At 39.2% G+C, this 21,020-nt stretch overlaps 1 protein-coding gene across 1 annotated transcript in view; it reads right to left on the bottom strand.

Annotated features, from left to right (window-relative positions):
- The window catches only part of RAB10 (RAB10, member RAS oncogene family), an 89,512-nt gene that overhangs the window by 22,664 nt on the left and 45,828 nt on the right, over positions 1-21,020 (bottom strand). Inside the window, exon 2 of the mRNA XM_035000728.1 lies at positions 8,348-8,408. Within this exon, the coding sequence (XP_034856619.1) occupies positions 8,348-8,408 (61 nt within the window). The remainder of the gene's footprint in view (positions 1-8,347; positions 8,409-21,020) is intronic.

Raw genomic sequence — 21,020 nt, 5'->3', positions numbered from 1 at the left:
TACCAATTGTTTTTTTTTTTTTTAAAGATAGTTTTGTTTTTTTTTTTTTTAAAGATTTTTATTTATTTATTCATGAGAGACAGAGAGAGAGAGGCAGAGGGAGAAGCAGGCTCCCAAGGAGCAGAGAGCCCGATGCGGGACTCGATCCCAGGACCCTGGGATCATGACCTGAGCCGAAGGCAGACGCTTAACCATCTGAGCCACCCAGGCGCCCAGCCCCTACCAAATGTTAAGGCAATCAACCATTTATTTCGAACCAGAAACAGAGTTCTTGCTCAATACCTCTAAGCTAATTGATGATCCTTTGCCCAGGGCTAAAAATAGCCACAGCTGCTTATTCATTGCCCAAATTATTTTTAGGTTTGCATGCACATATATACCCAAGATTAAAGACAGTGGGTTGACCCCAATAAGCAAACCAGGTATTAAATATTTGAAGAGCAATTAAACACTGTATGTACTCACAATATATTTCTATGTACCATAATACAGGTTTGAAGCCTGTTTCAAAATCACTCAACTTGGTTTTCCTTTCTTACAATTTTTTTCTTCTCAGCCTACGTTTAAGGTTTCTGAAATTACAACCCAGTGGCAACAGAACTTTCCTTACATAAAGTAATAGACACACAGCTAAGAGAATGTTGTGAAATCCTATTTTTTTCCCCACTGACATATTATAAAAGGAGTGATATGTTCCTAGGAACTAAAATAGCTTATTTCCTTACTTGTTAGTCCCACATGCAGGGTCAAGGAAGCTGTGTGCCCTGGCTGCTATTATGACAGCTATTTTTAGTCTGGGCACTGACAGCACCAGAACAGTTCAGAGACAACATCAATCTGCTCTACAAAGCAGAGACCCCAAATTTCGTAACTCTGTGTTTTTGGTAACATAATGAAGTTATTTCTTACTTTATAAATTAGGATGTCAAATTTTGCCCTGAGGTGGGTTTTTTTTTTTTAAGATTTTATTTTATTTTATTTTTTTAAGATTTTATTTATTTATTTGACAGAGAGATAGTGAGAGCAGGAACACAAGCAGGGGGAGTGGGAGAGGGAGAAGCAGGCTTCCTGCCGAGCAAGGAGCCCGATGTGGGACTCGATCCCAGGACCCTGGGATCATGACCTGAGCCGAAGGCAGACGCTTAACGACTGAGCCACTCAGGCGCCCTTTATTATTTTTTTTTAAAGATTTTATTTATTTATTTGAGAGAGAGAGAATGAGAGAGAACACATGAGAGGGAGGAGGGTCAGAGGGAGAAGCAGACTCCCTGCCGAGTAGGGAGCCCGATGTGGGACTCGATCCAGGGACTCCAGGATCATGACCTGAGCCAAAGGCAGTCGCTTAACCAACTGAGCCACCCAGGCGCCCTTAAGATTTTATTTTTAAGTAATCTCTACACCCAACGTGGAGCTCGAACTTATAACATGGAGATCAAGAGTTACACACTCCACTGAACTGAGCCAGTCAGGGGCCCCACACTGAGTTTTATTTTATTTTTATTTTTTTTAACAGTTGTAGCTCTATGGTTTTTTGCTTTGTTTTGTTTTTATTTTATTATGTTAATCACCATACATTACATCATTAGTTTTTGATGCAGTGTTCCATGCTTTATTGTTTGCATATAACACCCAGTGCTCCATTCAGTACGTGCCCTCTTTAATACCCATCACCAGGCTAACCCATCCCCCTACCCCCTCCCCTCTAGAACCCTCAGTTTGTTTCTCAGAGTCCATAGTCTCTCATGGTTTGTCTCCCCCTCCGATTCCCCCCCTTCATTTTTCCCTTCCTGCTATCTTTTTTTTTTTAAACATATAATGTATTACTTGTTTCGGAGGTACAGGTCTGTGATTCAACAGTCTCACACAATTCACAGCGCTCACCACAGCACATACCCTCCCCAATGTCTATCACCCAGCCACCCCATCCCTCCCACCCCCCACCACTCCAGCAGCCCTCAGTTTGTTTCCTGAGATTAAGAATTCCTCATCAGGGGCGCCTGAGTGGCTCAGATGGTTAAGCGTCTGCCTTCGGCTCAGGTCATGATCCCGGGGTCCTGGGATCGAGCCCCGCATTGAGCTCCCTGCTTGGCGGGGAGCCTGCTTCTCCCTCTCCCTCTACTGTTCCCCCTGCTTGTGCTCTATCACTCTATCAAATAAGTAAATAAAATCTTTAAAAAAAAAAAAAGAATTCTTCATCAGTGAACTGAGTTTTATTTTAACAAGACCTTGATTTCCTCATAGATATGCAATTTCGCTACTTCAAAATATCATTTAACTCCGCTTATCTTAAAAAAAAGAAAAAAGGCAGTCTGAAACCCACTCTTGCAAAGCTTATATTCCAGTGGGGAAAGGAACAAGCAAATAAATAAATAAATATATAATCCCAAACTGTGTAAACAGGATGGAGTGATGAAGAATGGGGTAAGGGGAAGGAAAAACATAATCTAGACAGGATGATCAGGGAGGTCCCTGATACTTTTGGTGAGAAGTATAAACAGAAATCAAACAAGGTCATTTAGGCAACAAATATTTACTGAGCATCTGTATTTGCCAAGTTCTGTTCTAGGTGATCATTATAATAACCACATATCAGACAGATAGGATCCCCCAGCCTAGGAAGGGGAGGAATAATGGACACTTTTAAAAAAATATGGTAACTTTATTTTTTTAAAGTGTATTTATTTAATAGAGATAGAAAGAGCACATGTGTGAACAGGGGGAGGGGCAGAGGGAGAGACAAGGGAGCCTGATGTGGGGCTCAATCCCTCAACCCTGAGATCACAACCTGAGCAGAAATCAAGAGTCGGACACTCAACCAACTGAGCCACCCAGGAGCCCCCAAAATATGGTAACTTTAGATACAAAAAAAATATTATGATAAAGATCAACTAGAATAAATGTGACAGTGCCTGAAGGACTGGGCTGCTTTAGCTTGAAATCATGCAAGGCCTCCCTCAGAGGATAATGTGGAATTAAGATCTGAATGAAAAGGCAGCAGGACAAAGATGTGATGAGAAGCATTCCAAGCAGAGTAACAGTTGAAGTACAAAGGCCCTGAGATAGGAACATGCTTGGCATGCTCAAGGGAGAGAAAATGGTCACAACAACTGGAGCAAAACTGGTGAGAGAGGAGGTCAGAAGGGGCAGTAGCCACAACCTGACATTTTCAAATTTTATTTCTGATGAAATGGGAAGCTTCTGGAATGAAGTGGTACTTCAGAATGTTCAGTCTAGCCACAGTTGGGGTTGAGGGGAATGGGGGTGTCTGAGGAAGGTCTATGGAGCACGTACAGAGGTCCCAAATTGGAAAAGAGCTTGCCATGTTCATGTTCATCAGCTGCACGAGACCACAAAATGAGGTTGAGGCCACTCTGTTAACTGGGGTAAGGAATTTGGATGTGAAATTTGGACTTTCATTTGAAATGCAATGGAACTCAAATGGTTATAAATGGGGAAGGAATGACAACATGATCTATACTTGATTTATATTTGAAAAAAGATTACTCTGTTATGTGGGAAAAGGCAGAAAGGAAGAAGGCAAAGGGAAAATAAGGACCTGTTAGGATATTAAGAGCCTACCTACTGGCTCAAAGAAGCAGTACTGGTGGCTTGGACTGGGGGGGTAACAAAGGAGACGGCAAATTGTATATGGATTCTCGAAATATAAGACTGAATCAACAGGGCTTACCAAAGAGGATGTTGGGATTAAGGGAATGGGAAGAATCAAAGATGACTCCCCAAGACTCTGGCACCTTATGTAGATAAATGGTTAATTCCTCTACAATGTGACACTATTGATTCCTGGTTGACTGTGCTGATGTTAAATTTGCTGCTGGCTGAGGCACTTGGGTAGCACAGTTGGTTAAGCGGCTGTCTTTGGCTCAGGCAGGTCATGAGCCCAGGGTCCTGGGATCTAGCCCCATGTCAGGCCCCCTGCTCAGTGGGGAGTCTCCTCCTCCTGCTGCTTGTGCTCTCTTGCTCATGCTCTCTCTCTAATAAATAAATAAAATCTCAAAAAAAAAAAAATTGCTGCTGGTACAAGATACAGATGCCAACAGTAACAAACATTTCTGACCACCATCCCTTAAAAAAACAAACAAAAAACAACAAGAAAAGGCAAACTTGAAGTAACTCACTATGGCTTTTTTCCTGGCAGGACCCACAACACTATAGAAAATGTAGATAGATACTGTGATGGAAACTTCTAGAGATCTGGGATTTAAAAAGCCACAGCTGCTTCTCTATCAGCCAAACAAGCTAATTTTAGGCCTACACACATTTGCCTTGGCCAGGGTGAGACCCATTGCCACCCTTATGCAACAGATAGCCTACAAGACCCCTGGAAAAAAGATAAGAAGTGAAGATCATTCAAGTAAAGAAAAATGACACAAATCTTTAGCACAGACTTTAGAAAAGTTTCCCAAACCAATATTCAATCACAGAACAGAGTTTTTCATGCTGAAACAGGAATCTGAATATATTCATTCAAACTAGAGACAGATAAAAAAAAAAAAATCACTGTGCTTTTTTTAGTAGCAATTGGAAGCAAAACACTTAATGTTGAGTAAGGATAGCATTTTGAATTTATGAGTAACGGGTTTTTCATGCTAAAAGCCTTCTTCAATTATTGTGGCATATTCCAGATCTCTTAACTTGGATCTGCATGGTTTCCTTCTCCCTGGATTGTTAGCATGCGAACCTTCAAAAGCGAAGAAAGAAAATCAGCTAGCACAATGCTAACCTCTTAAAAACTATCAATCACAAATTTTCACCACTCATTCCTAACAACCTTTATAGGAAAATGGATATTTCAAATTAAAAGCAGTTTAATATATGAAAACCTACACTAAAAAATTTCTTTCTAAAGAGTTTTTACCCAAAAGAGGTAAAAATCAAACAATTCTAAATTAGAGATGTTACCATTTCTATGCTATACTTGAGATTTAGAAGTACAGTAGAAATCTTTTCTATTAATCTTGAAGGCCACACTGGAGGACTTACTGTTACAAAAGAACATCTTTTGGGAAGGCTCTCTTTTTCAAAAACAAGTGTTAGTTGTTACTGTTTACTTCTAGAAGCTACAGAAACTAAAATGAGAGGGAGAAAAAAATACTTAAAGCCACAGGACAAGAAACAAAAGGAGAAGTCTGCGGGGGGCCTGGGTGGCTCAGTGGGTTAAGTGTCCGACTCTTGATTTTGGCTCAGGTCATGATCTCAGGATTGTGAGATCAGGTCCCAGGTCCAGCTCACGTACTGGGCATGGAGCCTGCTTAAGATTTTCTCTCTCCCTCTCCCTCTGTCCCTCTACCCATCTCTAAAAAAAAAAAAAAGGTGGGGGAAGTCTGTGGAAGAACAGGACAAATTTAGTAGGGCAAAGGTTTTATGTGTCATATAAATAAAAATATGTCTTAAAGTTTTTTGCACTTTTGTTTCTGTTGTATACACTCACATATAAATGTACGTATATATTGAGTCACAGAGTTACAATGTAGAATGTGACTCTCACCATCAAAAAAGCCTGAACATTACTAGTGTAAAGTGCGCACAGAGGGGATGCAGTTGAGAGGCAAGAATCAGTGTGGCAGAGCCTAAGAGAGACTTGGAACACAGACTAACCGGTAGGGCCAACGCTGGGATAAGGCGTGGGGCTAAAAAAGGGCAGAGGGGAGAGCTGGCTGAAGTTCAGAATAAAGAGTTGACGTCCATTCCCTTGAGATCAGCTTTAATTATAATGAAACAGAATTTAGGCACAGGTCACTTGCTGAGTTCTCTCCCAGTTAAAGCAAGGAAAACTCAATGACCATCGAGTGGACTGTGCTTCAAGGGGAATCATTAAATTTAGGAAATACTTTAAAATGTCTACATTTCAAGTGTGTATTACATTTTAAAGATGTTACAAAGATTATACCTCTCGTTACATGGTCAGGTAATGGCACTCTGGTTAAACATACCCTACTCTTCCAATTACTAGCTCCCTTTGGCCCCTGGGTGGCTCAGTCAGTGAAGCGCCCAACTCTTAGTTTCAGCTCAGTCATGATCTCAGGGTTGTGAGACTGAGCCCCAATCTGGGCACAGAGCCTGCCTCAGACTCTCTCTCTCGGAGCGCCTGGGGGGCTCCGTCGGTTAAGCGTCTGCCTTCGGCTCAGGTCATGATCCCGGGGTGCTGGAGATCAAGTGGGGAGTCTGCATCTCCCTCTCCCTCTGACCCTTCTTCCTGCTTATGCTCGCTCTCAAGTAAATAAATAAAATCTTTTTTTTAAGATTTTTTTTTTTTAATTTGACAGAGAGAGACACAGTGAGAGAAGAACACAAGCAGGGGGAGTGGGAGAAGGAGAAGCAGGCTCCCCGCAGAGCAGGGAGCCCAATGTGGGGCTCGATCCCAGGACCCCGGGACCATGACCTGAGCCGAAGGCAGACGCTTAACGACTGAGCCACCCAGGCGCCCGTAAATAAATAAAATCTTAAAAAAAATTATCTCTCCCTCTGCCCCTCCCCAACCCCCTGCTCACTTGCATTCTCTCTAATAATATAAATATTAAATAGTATAAATAATAATGATTATTATTATTATTTGCAGCTCTCTTTCAAAGGGAATACCTAACTTTTTGAAACTGTCTTTGGATTCTGGGACACTGTTCTCCCCTAATTCTCTAAATCTCCTCTGCAATCTCCTTTGCTAACTTCCGCCTCTGCTCATATCCTAAAATAAAATGTTCTTATTCTTAGGGTTCTAGCCTCTTAATGGGAGATAGCCAAATAATAATAGCTATGATTTATTAAACATTAATTACGTATCAGACACTGCTCTTAGTGCTTTACATGTACCACTCATTCTCATAACCATTCTATGACAGGTCCTTTTATAGTGAAACCCAAGGTAACAATGAATTCAAAATCAGCACAATTACTGATTGGTCATAAAGAAATGACAGCACTGGAAAGAGCAGGAAAATCAACTATCAAACTGCACTATTTATAGGAAGCAGTAGAGTAATGAACAGTTTTACTCTCAACTCTACAATCTGAGCATGTAATGCATCCCTGCTCTACCATTTACATGCCAAAGACCTTAGTTATTTCAAAATGCATCCATTTCATTATCTATAAAACAGGGATAATCCAAGAGAAAGGAAAATATATACCTACACAAAGATTTATAGCAGCTTTATGGTGAATAACCAAGTTGTGATGTATCTTAACAATAGAATACTACTCAGCAATAAAAAGTAATGAACTTATTGATACACACAAAAAGCAGTGATAATTTTCAAAATAATTACACTGAAAGAAGCCAGACCCTGCCCCCCAAAAAAGACCAAAAAAAAAAAAAAGAAGACACTATATGATTGTATTTATATACAGTACTAGAAAATGGAAACTAGTCTACAGTGACAGAAAGCAGAAGAATGGTTGCTTGGGGACCAGGAATAGGAAGGAGGGAAGGAAGGAGAGATTACAAAGAGGCTTCAAGGATGAATACGTTCATTATCTTGACTGTGGTGATGGTTTCACAGGTTTATATATGTGTGTAAACTCACCAAATTGTATACTTTAAATACATACAGTTATTGTATGTCAGTTATACCTCAACAAGGCTGTTAACATATCCCACGGGGTCATTTTGAGTATTTAATAGGTTAATATATATATATATGTAAAACAGTATTTACTATAAAATACTGCTATTCTAATTTTAAAGTCTATGATTCATACTTGAATACAAATTTAAAGAATTTCATTTTACTTCTATGGGGCAAATCCTATACACACTAATAAAAATAATGCCTATAAAAAGTTATAAACACATTAAAGGAAACAAGTGTTTTAGCTTAAGACTCTCAAAGCAATGAACTTTTTATACTGAGTGTTTGTAAAGTATGGTGCTAACGGTTCTACATAGATTATCTCAGGTAATCCTTAGAACGATCTTTTGAGATAAGTGGTATTATCTCTATTTTACATATGAAGATACAGCCTCACAGTGTTACGCAGCTTGCTCAAGTTCATAGAGTAAGTAGAAAAGGTAAAACACTCAGCCAGATCTCATGGACTGAAAATAAATAAAGCCCATGTCAATATTTATTTATTTATTTTTAAAGTAATCTCTCCACCCAACATGGGGCTTGAGCTCACAACCCCGAGACCAAGAGTCACATGTTCTACCAACTGAACCATCAGGTGCTCTATGTCCATAATTTTTTCTTCACTGTAAGAAGGTGACTTGACTGCTGGCTTTACAAAGGAAAGTCTCACAGAATCTAAACTTGTGACAAGGAAGGATTTCACTGCCAAATCTTCAAGAGCTTGGCAATCTACTATATAAAGTAGGTAAATCAGCATCACTTACCATATCTGTAGTTTGATCTTCTTCCCTTGCAATTCAACTGTTTTGATCTTAAAGTCTATTCCTACAACACAGAAAAAAAAAAAAAAAAGGTAAATTGTATCTATGGCTCTGAACTTAGCTCTCCTAAAATTAACTGGAGTAAAAATAAAAACACACTTTTAAAATCTGTGTTTGTTTGGCTCGACAGTCACTAGGTATGCAAATTCCGAGCAAATTATTCAATTTTAAACTCAAGTAATAGATCCAACATGGCAGAAGAAACAGCTATATAGAAAGAGTTTTTACAATTAGGAAACGAAAAGGTAAACTTTAAAATGTCTAAATTTTTTTTAAAGTAAGCTCCACACCCAATGTGGAGCTTGAACTCATGAACCCAAGATCAGGAGTCGCATGCTCTACCAACTGAGCCAGCGAGGTGCCCCTAAAATATCTAATATTTTAATGCAGAAGAATAAAAATGTTTCCTAGTAGGAAAAAAATATAGCCTTTACTAGCTTGCAAAGTAAAAAGACTCCAGGGATAAAGAGGGTTATTTCTTTTTTTTTTTTTTTTAAGATTTTATTTATTTGAGATCGAGAGCGAGAGAGCGAGAGAGCAAGAGAGCAAGAGAGAGCCTGCACGCACGCACTCGCAAGGCGGGGGAGGAGGAGAGGGAGAAGCAAACTCCCTGCTGAGCAGGGAGCTCAACACGGAACTAGATCCCAGGACCTGAGCCGAAGACAGATGTTTAATGACTGAGCCACCCAGGCGCCCAAGAGGGTCACTTCATAATGATAAAAGGGTGAATTAAGAAGGCATAAAAATACTAAATGTTTATTCATCTAATAACACAGAGCTTCGAAAGACATGAAGTGAAAGTACTGTAACCAACCAAAATCTTCAGCTTGGGTTGAGTTTCCCATACCCAAATAAAAAGAAGAAAAAGGCGATGTGCCTGGCATTTATAAACCTCAGACTTTACCCACAGCCCATATTTTTGTTTCTCTAGGAATTACTGAGAAAATCATCCTACAGTGACTTAGCTGTCAAGACCAACTCTGAACAAGACTAACAATTCCAATTAGGCATACAATTTGTTAATTAATCTTAATGACAAACCTGACAACCAATACTATTTCAGAAAACTTCCCTGAAGGGAGGTGAAATTAGGACACGGTCTGAAAGTTCCATACCTTTTGAGATAGAAACCAGGTACAAATGGAAAATAAGATTTTAGGCTGTTTTAAGCTAACTACCACCATCCCAGACTCCTTGAGTTTCTCTCTCAATCAATGTTGTCTATCCTCAAACTAATTAGCAGTGGTTAAAGCAGTTCTTCATTCTTTTCTGCACAAAAACTCTCCTTGTCTACCTCGGCCATTCATTCTTCAACCTTCATTACTGGTTTCTCCTTATCTCTCTGAACTTTTCCAAAGCTTGGAGTGAACTTTTCTAACTTCACTCATTCCCTTGGTGATTTTCCCTAATTTCATGGCTTTAAATTCCACAAACACACTGATAACTCTCAAATTTATATCAAAGCCCAGACCACTCTCTTGAACTCCAAACTTGAGATAACCATTTATTGTCTATCTACAAATCCCATGTTTCACAAAGACAGAAGCAAAAGTTCTTAAAATGGTTCATAAGGCCCTACCCATTCTGCCCACCTCCCCATTTTCCACCCTGTCCTCATAATTCTCTGTATCTTTTTCTGATCTAGCTAAGTGTATCAGCCTGTTTACTATTCCACACACAGGTCAGGAAGATTCCCACCTCAAGACCTTTGCATATAACTGTTCTCCCAACTTGGAATATCTCTTCTCCATCCATTATGGCTCCCTCCCCTCACTATCCTTTCCTAAGTAACAACATTTCCCCATGTCCCCCACCCCATGTCCATTGTCTGTTAATAATCCCTACCCCTCTTCCTTACTCTTCATCTTTAACATCCCTCAAATATACTGTATACATTTACTTGTTCCTGTTATTGTCTGTCTCCCTAAGCCAAAATATAAGGTCCAAGGGAAGGAATTTTTATCTTTTTAATTCAGTTAAATTCCCAGCACCTAGAGCTATGCCTGACATAAAAGCAGACATTCAAAAAGTATTTGAATAAACAGATAAATGATGTTTTCTAGAGAAAGTGAAATGGTACCTGAGAAAAGATATATAGATATTTCACCCTTAGGGTGAATATCACCACTTGACAAGCTCCACACTTGTCCACGCAGCATCCACAATCATATTTTTAGAGCCTCAGGCCAAAATATGAACAACAAAAGTTCCAATGAGATACCAGAACCAAAACAAACCAAAAAAGAGAACCTGAAGGAAAAAGGGGCAATGCAGAGAAAGAGAAAAGACAGCTCCTTTTATCTTCTAAAAACAAGATGGGGAAAAAAAGAGAGAGAGAAAGGAAGGAAAATCAACCTGAACCAGAAAACTCTTGGAAATTAAAAAAGGGGGGGGATTAATATATTCAACAGAAAGACTAAGAGAAAATTGAGATCTCCCAGAAAATATAACAAAATGACAAAGAATGGAATTTATGTGATATTTGACACATCAGAAGATCAACCTGGGAAGTCCGACATCTAACTAACAGAAGTTAAAGAAAGAACAGAAAAAACGACATGTAGAAAATAATAATTTATAAACTGTACAAGAAATCTGCACAGCAAGGGAAACAATCAATAAGGAAACCTACAGAAAAGGAGACGATATTTGCAAATGACATATCTGATAAAGGGTTAGTATCCTAAATAAAGAACTTATAAAATTCAACCCCCAAAAAACTAATAATCCCATTAAAAGATGGGCAGAAGACATGAATACACATTTTTCCAAAGAAGAAATAGAGATGGCCAACAGACACATGAAAAGATGCTCAACATCACCTATCATCAGGGAAACACAAATCAAAACTACAATGAGATTATCACCGTACACATGTCAGAATGGCTAAAATCAACAACACAAGAAACAACAGGTGTTGGCTAGGATGTGGAGAAGGGGGAACCCTCTTGCACTGCAGGTGGGAATATAAACTGGTGCACCCACTCTGAAAAACAATTTGGAGGTTCCTCAAAAAGTTACAGAACTACCCTACGATCTAGCAATTGCACTACTAGGTATTTACCCAAAAATACAAAAATACTAATTCACAGGGATACTGCACCCCGATGTTTATAGCAGCATTATCTACAATAGCCAAATTATGGAAACAGCCCAAGTGCCCACTGATTCATGAATGGATAAAGACGATAAGGGAGCCTGAGTGGCTCAGTCGGTTAAGCGTCTGCCTTCGGCTCAGGTCATGATCCCAGGGTCCTGGGATCGAGCCCCACATGGGGCTCCCTGCTCAGCCACAAGCCAGCTTTTCCCTCTCCCACTCCCCCTGCTTGTGTTCCCTCTCTCTCTATCAAATAAATAAGATCTTTGGGGAAAAAAAAAAAAAGAAGAAGATGATAAAGACAGTGCCTGGATGGCTCAGTCAGTTAAACGTCTGCCTTCGGCTCAGGTCCTGATCCCCCAGTCCCAGGATCGAGCCCCATGCTCCCTCTCCCTCTGACCTTCAACCCCACTCACACTCTTGCACTCTCTTATAAATAAATAAAATCTAAAAAAAAAGAAGACACCCACACACTGGAATATTTCTCAGCCATAAAAAAGAATGAAATCTTGCAACAACACAGATGGAGTTAGAGAGTATTATTAAGTGAAAGAAGTTGGTCAAAGATAAATACCATACGATTTCACTCATATGTGGAATTTAAGAAACAAAGCAAATGAGCAAAGGGGGAAAAAATTAAAGGAGAGAGAGAGGCAAACCAAGAAACAAAGCTCTTAACTATAGAGAACAAACCAATGGTTACCAGAATGGAGGTGGGTGGGGAGGGATGGGTTAAATAGGTGATGGGGATTAAAGAGTGCACTTGCTGTGATGAGCACCTGGGGTATGAAGTGTTGAATCACTATATTGTACACCTGAAACTAGTATTATGCCGTATGTTAACCGGAATTTAAATTAAAACTTTAAAAAAATTGTGCAAGAAAACAGAACCAAAGGAATCTATTTTAGACTGACTCACCAAATGCCTAGCATAATGAATAAAATAAGGTCTATACATTATAGTAGTAGCACCATGAAATTTCAAGACAGCAGGAATAAAGATATTACAAAAGCTTGCAGAAACAAACTAGGCTCCATATTAAAAATCAAAAGTGACCACTCTGAACTTGTACTTTTCAACAGCAAAACTAGAATACAGTAAGATAATGTTTTGGGTTTTTTTTTTTTTTTTTTTAAGATTTTATTTATTTGACAGACAGCTCAAAAGAGCACAAGCAGGGGGAGGAGGGGGGGGGGGGGGGGGAGACAGGGCTGACACAGGGCTCGATCCCAGGACTCTGGGATCATGACCCAAGCTGAAGGCAGACACTTAACTGATTGAGCCACCCAGGTGCCCCAATAAGATAATGTCTTTAAAAAATACTTTCAACCTGGGGCACCTGGCTGGCTCAGCCTGTAGAGAGCATGCAACTCAATCTCACGGACATGAGTTTAAGCCCCACATTGAGTGTAGTGTGCTTACTTTAAAAATATATATATTTTCAACCCATATCCAGCCCCAAATCAAATGAAGGTAAAATAAATGCATTTCTAGACATGAAAAAATCTCAAAATAGTTAGTTCCCATGCATCTTTTCTAAGACAACTACCAGGAGATTGCTTTGCCAAAAACAAGAAGAAATCGAGCCAAGAGTGAGGTAAATGGCAGCTCAAACTGGCTAGAGAGCAACCAGTTCAGAAGCGAATGAGGACAGAAAAGGACAGAACAAAATGAGAGGAAAGTTCCAAGAAGTATGCCTACTAAGAGAGGGAGGGGAAGAAATGGTATTAATGTAATCTGTATAAAAAACTGAAATTCAGGGGCGCCTGGGTGGCTCAGTCAGTTAAGTATCTGCCTTTGGCTCAGGTCACGATCCCAGGATCCTGGGATGGAGTCCCGCATCGGGGTCCTAGGATGGAGTCCCACATCGGGCTCCCTGCCTGCTTCTCCCTCTGCCTGCCTCTCATGAATAAACAAAATCTTAAAAAAAAAAAAGAAAAGAAAAACAGAAATTCAGAGAATTTGGCAATTCTGTTGCAGAGTTTGGGATAAAGTATGAATAGTGTCTTGAAATCTAAGGGAATGTAACAATGAAGGAACTGTAAATTACAATAAAAAGAGAAAGTCATCCAAGAAAAGAAAAGTGATTATAGTATACTACTTGGTTTAACAGCTAATAAAAACGTGTTATAACTATTTGAGAAGATGAAGAGAAAGGCACCAGGAGTGTCCAGTGTTATCAGAGTAATCGATTCTTATTTCCCATAACAACAAGAGAGAATTTCTAAAGTTAAGTTTTTGGGGTTTATTTTAAGTTAAAAGCTATGACTAAGGAATATGGTGTTGAGGAACAGAGAAAAAGGCCAAAAAGTGTTTGGCAAAGGAAACACACAGGTAGGCACAGGGCAAAGATTTGTTGTTGCTGCTGTCCTCACAGGCCTTGAAATACTACGTGACTTCTGAAATTCTGGTCTATTTCATTAACAGAAATAAAAATCGGTTAACAAAGGAAGAGTTATGTTTACAAATATGTTCTCTCCACTATTTAAAGACTTCAATTTGATCATATTTTAGCATGGCCCTAAGCCACCCCTGCAGTCTCATTCCCCCTCCAGTCTTCCTCTTGTAACTTCAAACACAACTTCTGTAGCTGTGTGCTTTTTCCAAGTAAATACCTTTGTCACTCCAGCATGTACTTTCTACATTCCCCAAAACACCTAAGTATGGGAAAACTTATACTTAGGATACAGTAGAAAAGGGGTGGGGGGATGGGTTAGCCTGGTGGTGGGTATTAAAGAGGGCACGTATTGAATGGAGCACTGGGTGTTATATGCAAACAATGAATCATGGAACACTACAGCAAAAACTAATTATGTAATGTATGGCGATTAACATAATAAAATAAAATTTAAAAAAAGTAGAAAAGCTTTTGATAAAATTTAGGAATTAGAGCAAAATCAATAGCTCAACTGCCAAGAGAAGCTAGGAAAATCTATCACCCTTTAAGATTCTGCCAGGAGAAATAATGAGATTCTCCTGCAACACTATCATTTCCTAAATTACCACAGACTACAGCAATCATAGGGTTTGCTCCAACCAGTGATTCTCTTTTAGGTTTTGCTTATTTAAAAACACTCTAAAGGAAATCTCTGTTTTTTTACAGATTCCTGGGACTCAGCTCACATGAATATTTCAATTTACTGCAATCTAACTTTTACCAATTTTCAGCTGCTCAGGAAAGTAAGAAACAGTATCAGCCAAAATACCTGCCTTAATAATACTGCAGAAGCACCACCCAGCGGCAAGAGGAGTAACTGCAACTTCTAGCCACTATAAATATCAGTTTAGCTTCTGATGACACAACACATAGGCAGAAATATAATAAACTCCAGACAGCCAAAGTTTAACAACTCATAGGTAAATAATACCTGCGATTTTTAACAAGTGAAAATAAAGTATTTTTACTACATCAGGAAAGGAAATAAAAATCCTATACCCACAATCCTTTGACTGCAGCTTTGTCTGGAATTTAAGAAACATTCTAATCCTAGCTCTAGCTCTGTCATAATAGCACAAATTTTGAAAAGACCACTTTTCAATACAGACATTCAGTTTCTTTATCTAGATGCAGATGTGAAAATGCAGAATGCAAAAGCTTCCTGTGAAGATTCTTTCATGCACAATGTGCTTGGCACTGTTTTAAGCAGATTAATGCATTAAATCCTCAGAACAATCCTAACCCATACTTTTATTTCCATTCTACAAATGAAAAATAAAAACCAATAGCAGGAGGGAAAAAAAAGCAGTAACACCAATAATATTTACTGGATAACTACTAAGTGTTCTAAGCATTCCACATATACTATCTCATTTAATATCCAAAAATATCCTCCGCAAAAGTACTAATATGCCTATTTACAGAAGAGGAAATTTTATTTTTTTTAACTTAAATTTTAGTTACCATACAGTGCAATATTGGTTTCAGGAGTAGAATTCGGTGGTTCATCACTTACATACAACACCCAGTGATCATCACAAGTGCCCTCTTTAATACCCATCACCCATCTGGCCGATCCCCCACCTCCCTCCCTGCATCGACTCTCAGTTTGTTCTCTCTTATGGTTTGTTTCTCTCTCCTTTTCTTCTTTTCCCCCTTCTCATACGTTCATCTGTTTTCTTTCTTAAATTCCCCATGAGTGAGATCATATGGTATTTGTCTTTCTCTGACTTATTTCACTTAGCATAATACATTCTAGCTCTATCTACATCGTTGCAAATGGCAAGATTTCATTCTTTTTGATGGCTGAGTAATATCCCACTGTGTGTGTGTGTGTGTGTGTATACACACATACCACATCTTCTTTATCCATTCATCAGTTGATGGACATTTGGACTCTCTCCATAGTTTGGCTATTGTTAATAATGCTGCTATAAACACTGGAGTGCAGGTACCCCTTCAAATCTGTATTTTTGTATCCTTTGGGTAAATACCTAGTAATGCAAATGCTGGATCATAGTGTAGTTCTATTTTTAATGTTCTGAGAAACCTCCATACTGTTCTACGGAGTGGCTGCGCCAGTTTGCATTCCCACCAACAGGGCAAGAGGGTTCCCCTTTCCAGAAGAGGAAACTTTAATTTACCCAAGGTCAGAGAACTAACAGGTAGCAGAACCAGAAATCAATTCCATGTGTTTTTTCAGACCATACAAGCTCTTAACTTACATTAAGTTCCCAACTCCATTTTTAAAATTTATTTTTATTATTTTTGAGAGAGAGAACACATAGGCGTGCAGGGGTGGGGCGAGGGGAGAAGGAGAGAGATAATCTTAAATTAAGCGGGCTCCACATCCAGCGTGGAGCCCAATGCGGGGCTCGATCTCACAACCCAGAGATCACGACCTAGGCCAAAATCAAGAGTTGGACGCTTAACTGAGTCACCCAGGTGCCCCCATAACTCCATTTTTTTATTTACCTATTTTCTATTGAGGTAAAATTCACATAAGATGCACCATTTTAAGGGCGCCTGGGTGGCTCAGTTGGTTAAGCGACTGCCTTCGGCTCAGGTCATGATCCTGGAGTCCCGGGATCGAGTCCCGCATCGGGCTCCCTGCTCGGCAGGGAGTCTGCTTCTCCCTCTGACCCTCCCCCCTCTCATGTACTCACTCTCTCTCATTCTCTCTCTCTCAAATAAATAAATAAAATCTTTAAAAAAAAAAAAAAAGATGCACCATTTTAAAATGAACAATTTAGTACATTCAAATGTTGTGCTACCAGCACCTCTATCTAGTTCCAAAATGTTTTCATCACCTCAAAAGGAAATTCCATACCCACGAAGCGGCTGCTTTCCATTATCTCCTCCCATGACTCCCTGGAAACCATGTCTGCATTCTGTCTCTATAGATTTACCTATTCTGGATATTTTATATAAATAGAAGCACACAACATGTGACCTTTTGTCTCTAGCTTCTTTTACTTAGCATAATGTTTTCAAGGCCTATCCACATTGTAGCATTTATCATACTTCATTCTTTTATGAATGAAAATTCCCTTATATGTATATACACCATAACTTGTTTATCCACTTATTTTTTTAAGATTTTATTTATTTTCACGCATGAGAGAGAGAGAACAAGCAGGAGTGGGGTGGGGAGCAGCAGAGGAAGAAGCAGACTCCCCGATGAACAGGGAGCCCCATGCAGCACTCGATCCCAGGACCCTGGAGTCATGACCTGGCTAAAGGAAGCTGCCCAACCGACTGAGCAACCCAGGCGCCCCATCCACTTCTTTCTTGATGAAAATCTGGGAGGTTTCCAACTTTTGGCTTTTGTGAATAGCACTGCTATGAACACACACAGACATGTATTTACGTGAGCACGTGTTTTTCAATTCTTTGGGGAATACGAAGAATAGAATTGCTGGGTCATATGGTCAAATTAAACATAATTTTATGTTTAACTGCTTGAGGAACCACTGTTTTCCACATCAGCTACACCATTTTACATTCCCACTAGCAACATATGAGGGTTCAATTTTCTACATCCTTGCCAATGTTTATTATTTTCCTTTTTAAATTTTAAGTCATCCTAGTGGTTGCATATGAAGTAGTACCTCATTGTGGTTTGTTTGGTTTTTTTTAAGATTTTATTTATTTATTTGACAGAGAGAGACACAGCAAGAGAGGGAACACAAGCAGGGGGAGTGGGAGAGGGAGAAGCAGGCTTCCCGCGGAGCAGGGAGCCCGATGCGGGGCTCAATCCCAGGACCCTGAGATCATGACCTGAGCCGAAGGCAGACGTTTAATGACTGAGCCACCCAGGCGCCCCACTCATTGTGGTTTTGATTTGTGTTTCCCAAAGGACTAATGATGTTGAGCATCAATTCATCTGCTTCTTGGCCATCTGTATATCTTCTTTGAAGAAACGTGTATTCAAGTCCTTTGCCTATTTTTTAATCAAGGTTTTGTTGTTGAGTTGTAGGATTCTTTTTACATTTTGGGTACCAGACCCTTATCAGATATATGATTTGCAAATATTTCCTACATTCTGTAGGCTGTCTTTTCACTTTAATTTCCACTGACACTATAAAAGCTTTTAATTTTAATGAAGTCCAATTAAATTATCTATTTTTTTATTTTGTTGCATGCTATATAACTTCATTGATTTTAATTTTTGAAATGCATGAGATAGGAGAAGTTCCTGGGAATTAAAAAATTACTGATGGGGCGCCTGGGGGGCTCAGCCGTTAAGCATCTATCTGTCTTCAGCTCAGGTCATGATCCCAGAGTCCTGGGATCAAGCCCCGCATCGGGCTCCTTGCTCGGCAGGAGGTCTGCTTCTCCCTCTCCCGCTCCCCCGGCTTGTGTTCCCTCTCTTACGGTCTCTGTCAAATAAATAAATAAAATCTTAAAAAAAAAAAAATTACTGACAGGAAATTTACAGTCCAGAGAGAGGAAACAGTAAAATTTTAAAAATTGTTTTCAAGATTTATTTATTTCTGGGGCTCCTAGGTGGCTCAGTTGGTGGCTCAGTTGGCTCAGCAGGGAGCCTGCTTCTCCCTCTCCCACTCCCCCTGCTTGTGTTTCCTCTCTCACTGTCTCTGTCAAAAAAAAAAAAAAAAAAAGATTTTATTTATTTATTTGGCAGAGAGAGATAGAGGGAGAGAGCACAAGCAGGGGGAGCTGCAAGCAGGAGAGGGAGAGAAGCAGGTTCCCCTAGGAGCAGGGAGCCGGATGTGGGGCTCGATCCCAGGACCCCCCCGGATCATGACCTGAGCCCAAGGCAGCCGCTTCACCGACTGAGCTACCAACGTGCCCCTCAAATAAATAAAATCTTTAAAAAAAATTTTTTTTAAAGATTTATTTGAGAGAGAGCGTGCGCACACAAGGTGGGGAGAGGGAGAGAAGGAGAGTCTTAAGCAGACCCTGCACTGAGCACACAGCCCGACCTGGGCCTTGATCTCAAGACCCTGAGAGATCACGACCTGAGCCAAAACCAAGAGCCGGATGCTTAACTGACCATGCCACCCAGGCACCACAATAAAACAAGATTTTTAATGTTAGTAATCACAAATGCTATGAACAGGAATGGGGAGAGAGCTATTTTATACAAGAAAATCAGGGAATGCTTTACTGAAAGACCTTTGAGCAAAGACCTCAAGGAGGTCTGGAAACAAAGCCATGTGAATATCTAAGGAGAGTGTTGCAGGCAGAAACACTAAGAGCAAAGGATCTGAAGTAAAAATATGCCTGGCGTGTTCAAGAAACATAGACAGGGGTTTGAATATAGTGATATAAGCCTTCTAAACCATGAACACGGTAAAGTTCTCCATTTATTTGGATCTTCTTTAAGTTCTCTCAACAGTATTTTGTAGTCTTCAGTGCCTATGTCTTACACTTATTTTGTTAGTTATTCCTATTTCCTTTTTAGGATGCTATTATCAATAATACTTTTAAAGGTTTCATTTTCCAATTGTTTGTTGCTAAATGCAGAATACAACTTATTTTTGTATATGGACCTTATCCTGCAACTTTACTACAGTCACTTCTTAATTCTAGCTGCTCTTTTTTGGGGGGTGGTGCTTAGGGTTTTCTAAGAATGTAATCATAATCAGATAGTCTACAAAAAGGCACTTTTTTATCATCTTCCTTTTGAACCTCTGATTTCTTTCTCTTGCCTTATTGTTGCCAGCTAGGACCTCTAATAAAATGTTGTTTTGTACTTGATCCTTAAGAGAAAGCTCAGACTGAAAGCTTCACCATTAAAGTATCATGTTAACTGTACATCATTTAGTAGGTTGAAGAAATGTCCTTCTACTCCTAGTTTGCTCTGGTATCATGTGCAAATAAGGCTGCATTTTGTCAAATGCTTTTTCTATACCTATTAAAATGATCATGACTTCTCTTCTTTATCCCATCAAGTCAGCTAATTAAAATTGATTTTAAATGTGAAATCAACATTGGATTCTGGAAATAAAGCCTACTTGGTCACGATGTATTATTCTTTTTGTAAGTTCCCAGAATTGCTTTGCAATTATTTAGATAAGGATTCTTATGTACATGTTCATGAAGGACATGTCAATGTTCATTAGAGATATCTTTGGTTTTAGTATCTAGGATAAGGCTGGTCAAATAAATGATTTGAAAAGTGTGCCCTCCTCTGCCATCTACTAAAATAAAATTTTCTTCCTTAAATTAAATCTGATAAAACTCACCAGTGAAGCCATCTGGGCCTTAAAGTTTCTTTCAGAAAAACTTAAATTAAGATTCTATTTCTTGGGGCGCCTGGGTGGCTCAGTTGGTTAAGCGACTGCCTTCAGCTCAGGTCATGATCCTGGAGTCCCAGGTTTGAGTCCTGCATCGGGCTCCCGCCTCAGCAGGGAGTCTGCTTCTCCCTCTGACCCTCCTCCCTCTCATGCTCTCGGTCTCTCATTCTCTGTCTCAAATAAATAAATAAAATCTTTTAAAAAAAAAAAAAGATTCTATTTCTTTAATATAGGTCTCTTTACTCTATCAATCACTACAGAGGAATGGTGAATATACAATTATAAGTGTATATTTCTATTTCTCCTTCCAATTCTGTTGATTTTTGCTTCAAGTATTTTGAAACCTTGTTATTAGGCATACAAATATGATAAACTGACACCTTTATCATTACAAAAAAAAAATTCTCTTTATTCCTGGAAGGATATTTGCTCTGAAATCTACTTTGTCTAATGTTAATATAGCTACCTGAGCTTTTTTTTTTATACTTAGTAGCTTATTAGATAGTCGTAATATATTTTTAGTGGTTGCACTAGAGTTTATAATATACGTTCTTAACTAAGCACAATTCACCTGCAAACAGCATTATACCATTTCTCCTATTAATACCTTATAGCAGTAAACTCCCACTTTCTTCCTCCCATTATTGGACTATTATTTTTTTCACTTTTTACTTCTACTTGTACTTCTGAATTTTACTTGTAAATTGTCTTTGAAATAAATTTAAATCTGAGAAAAAAGTATTTTATATTTCCCCACATTTCTTATCTTCTCCATTCCTCTGTGTATATCTGGGTTTCCACCTAGAATGACTTTCTTC

This window comes from Mirounga leonina, unplaced genomic scaffold, assembly GCF_011800145.1.
Source record: "Mirounga leonina isolate KUSES-001 unplaced genomic scaffold, KU_Mleo_1.0 Mir_125, whole genome shotgun sequence".
NCBI lineage: Eukaryota > Metazoa > Chordata > Mammalia > Carnivora > Phocidae > Mirounga > Mirounga leonina.
The sequence above is the reverse complement of the archived record's forward strand: the minus strand, read 5'-3'. Positions and strand labels throughout refer to the sequence as shown.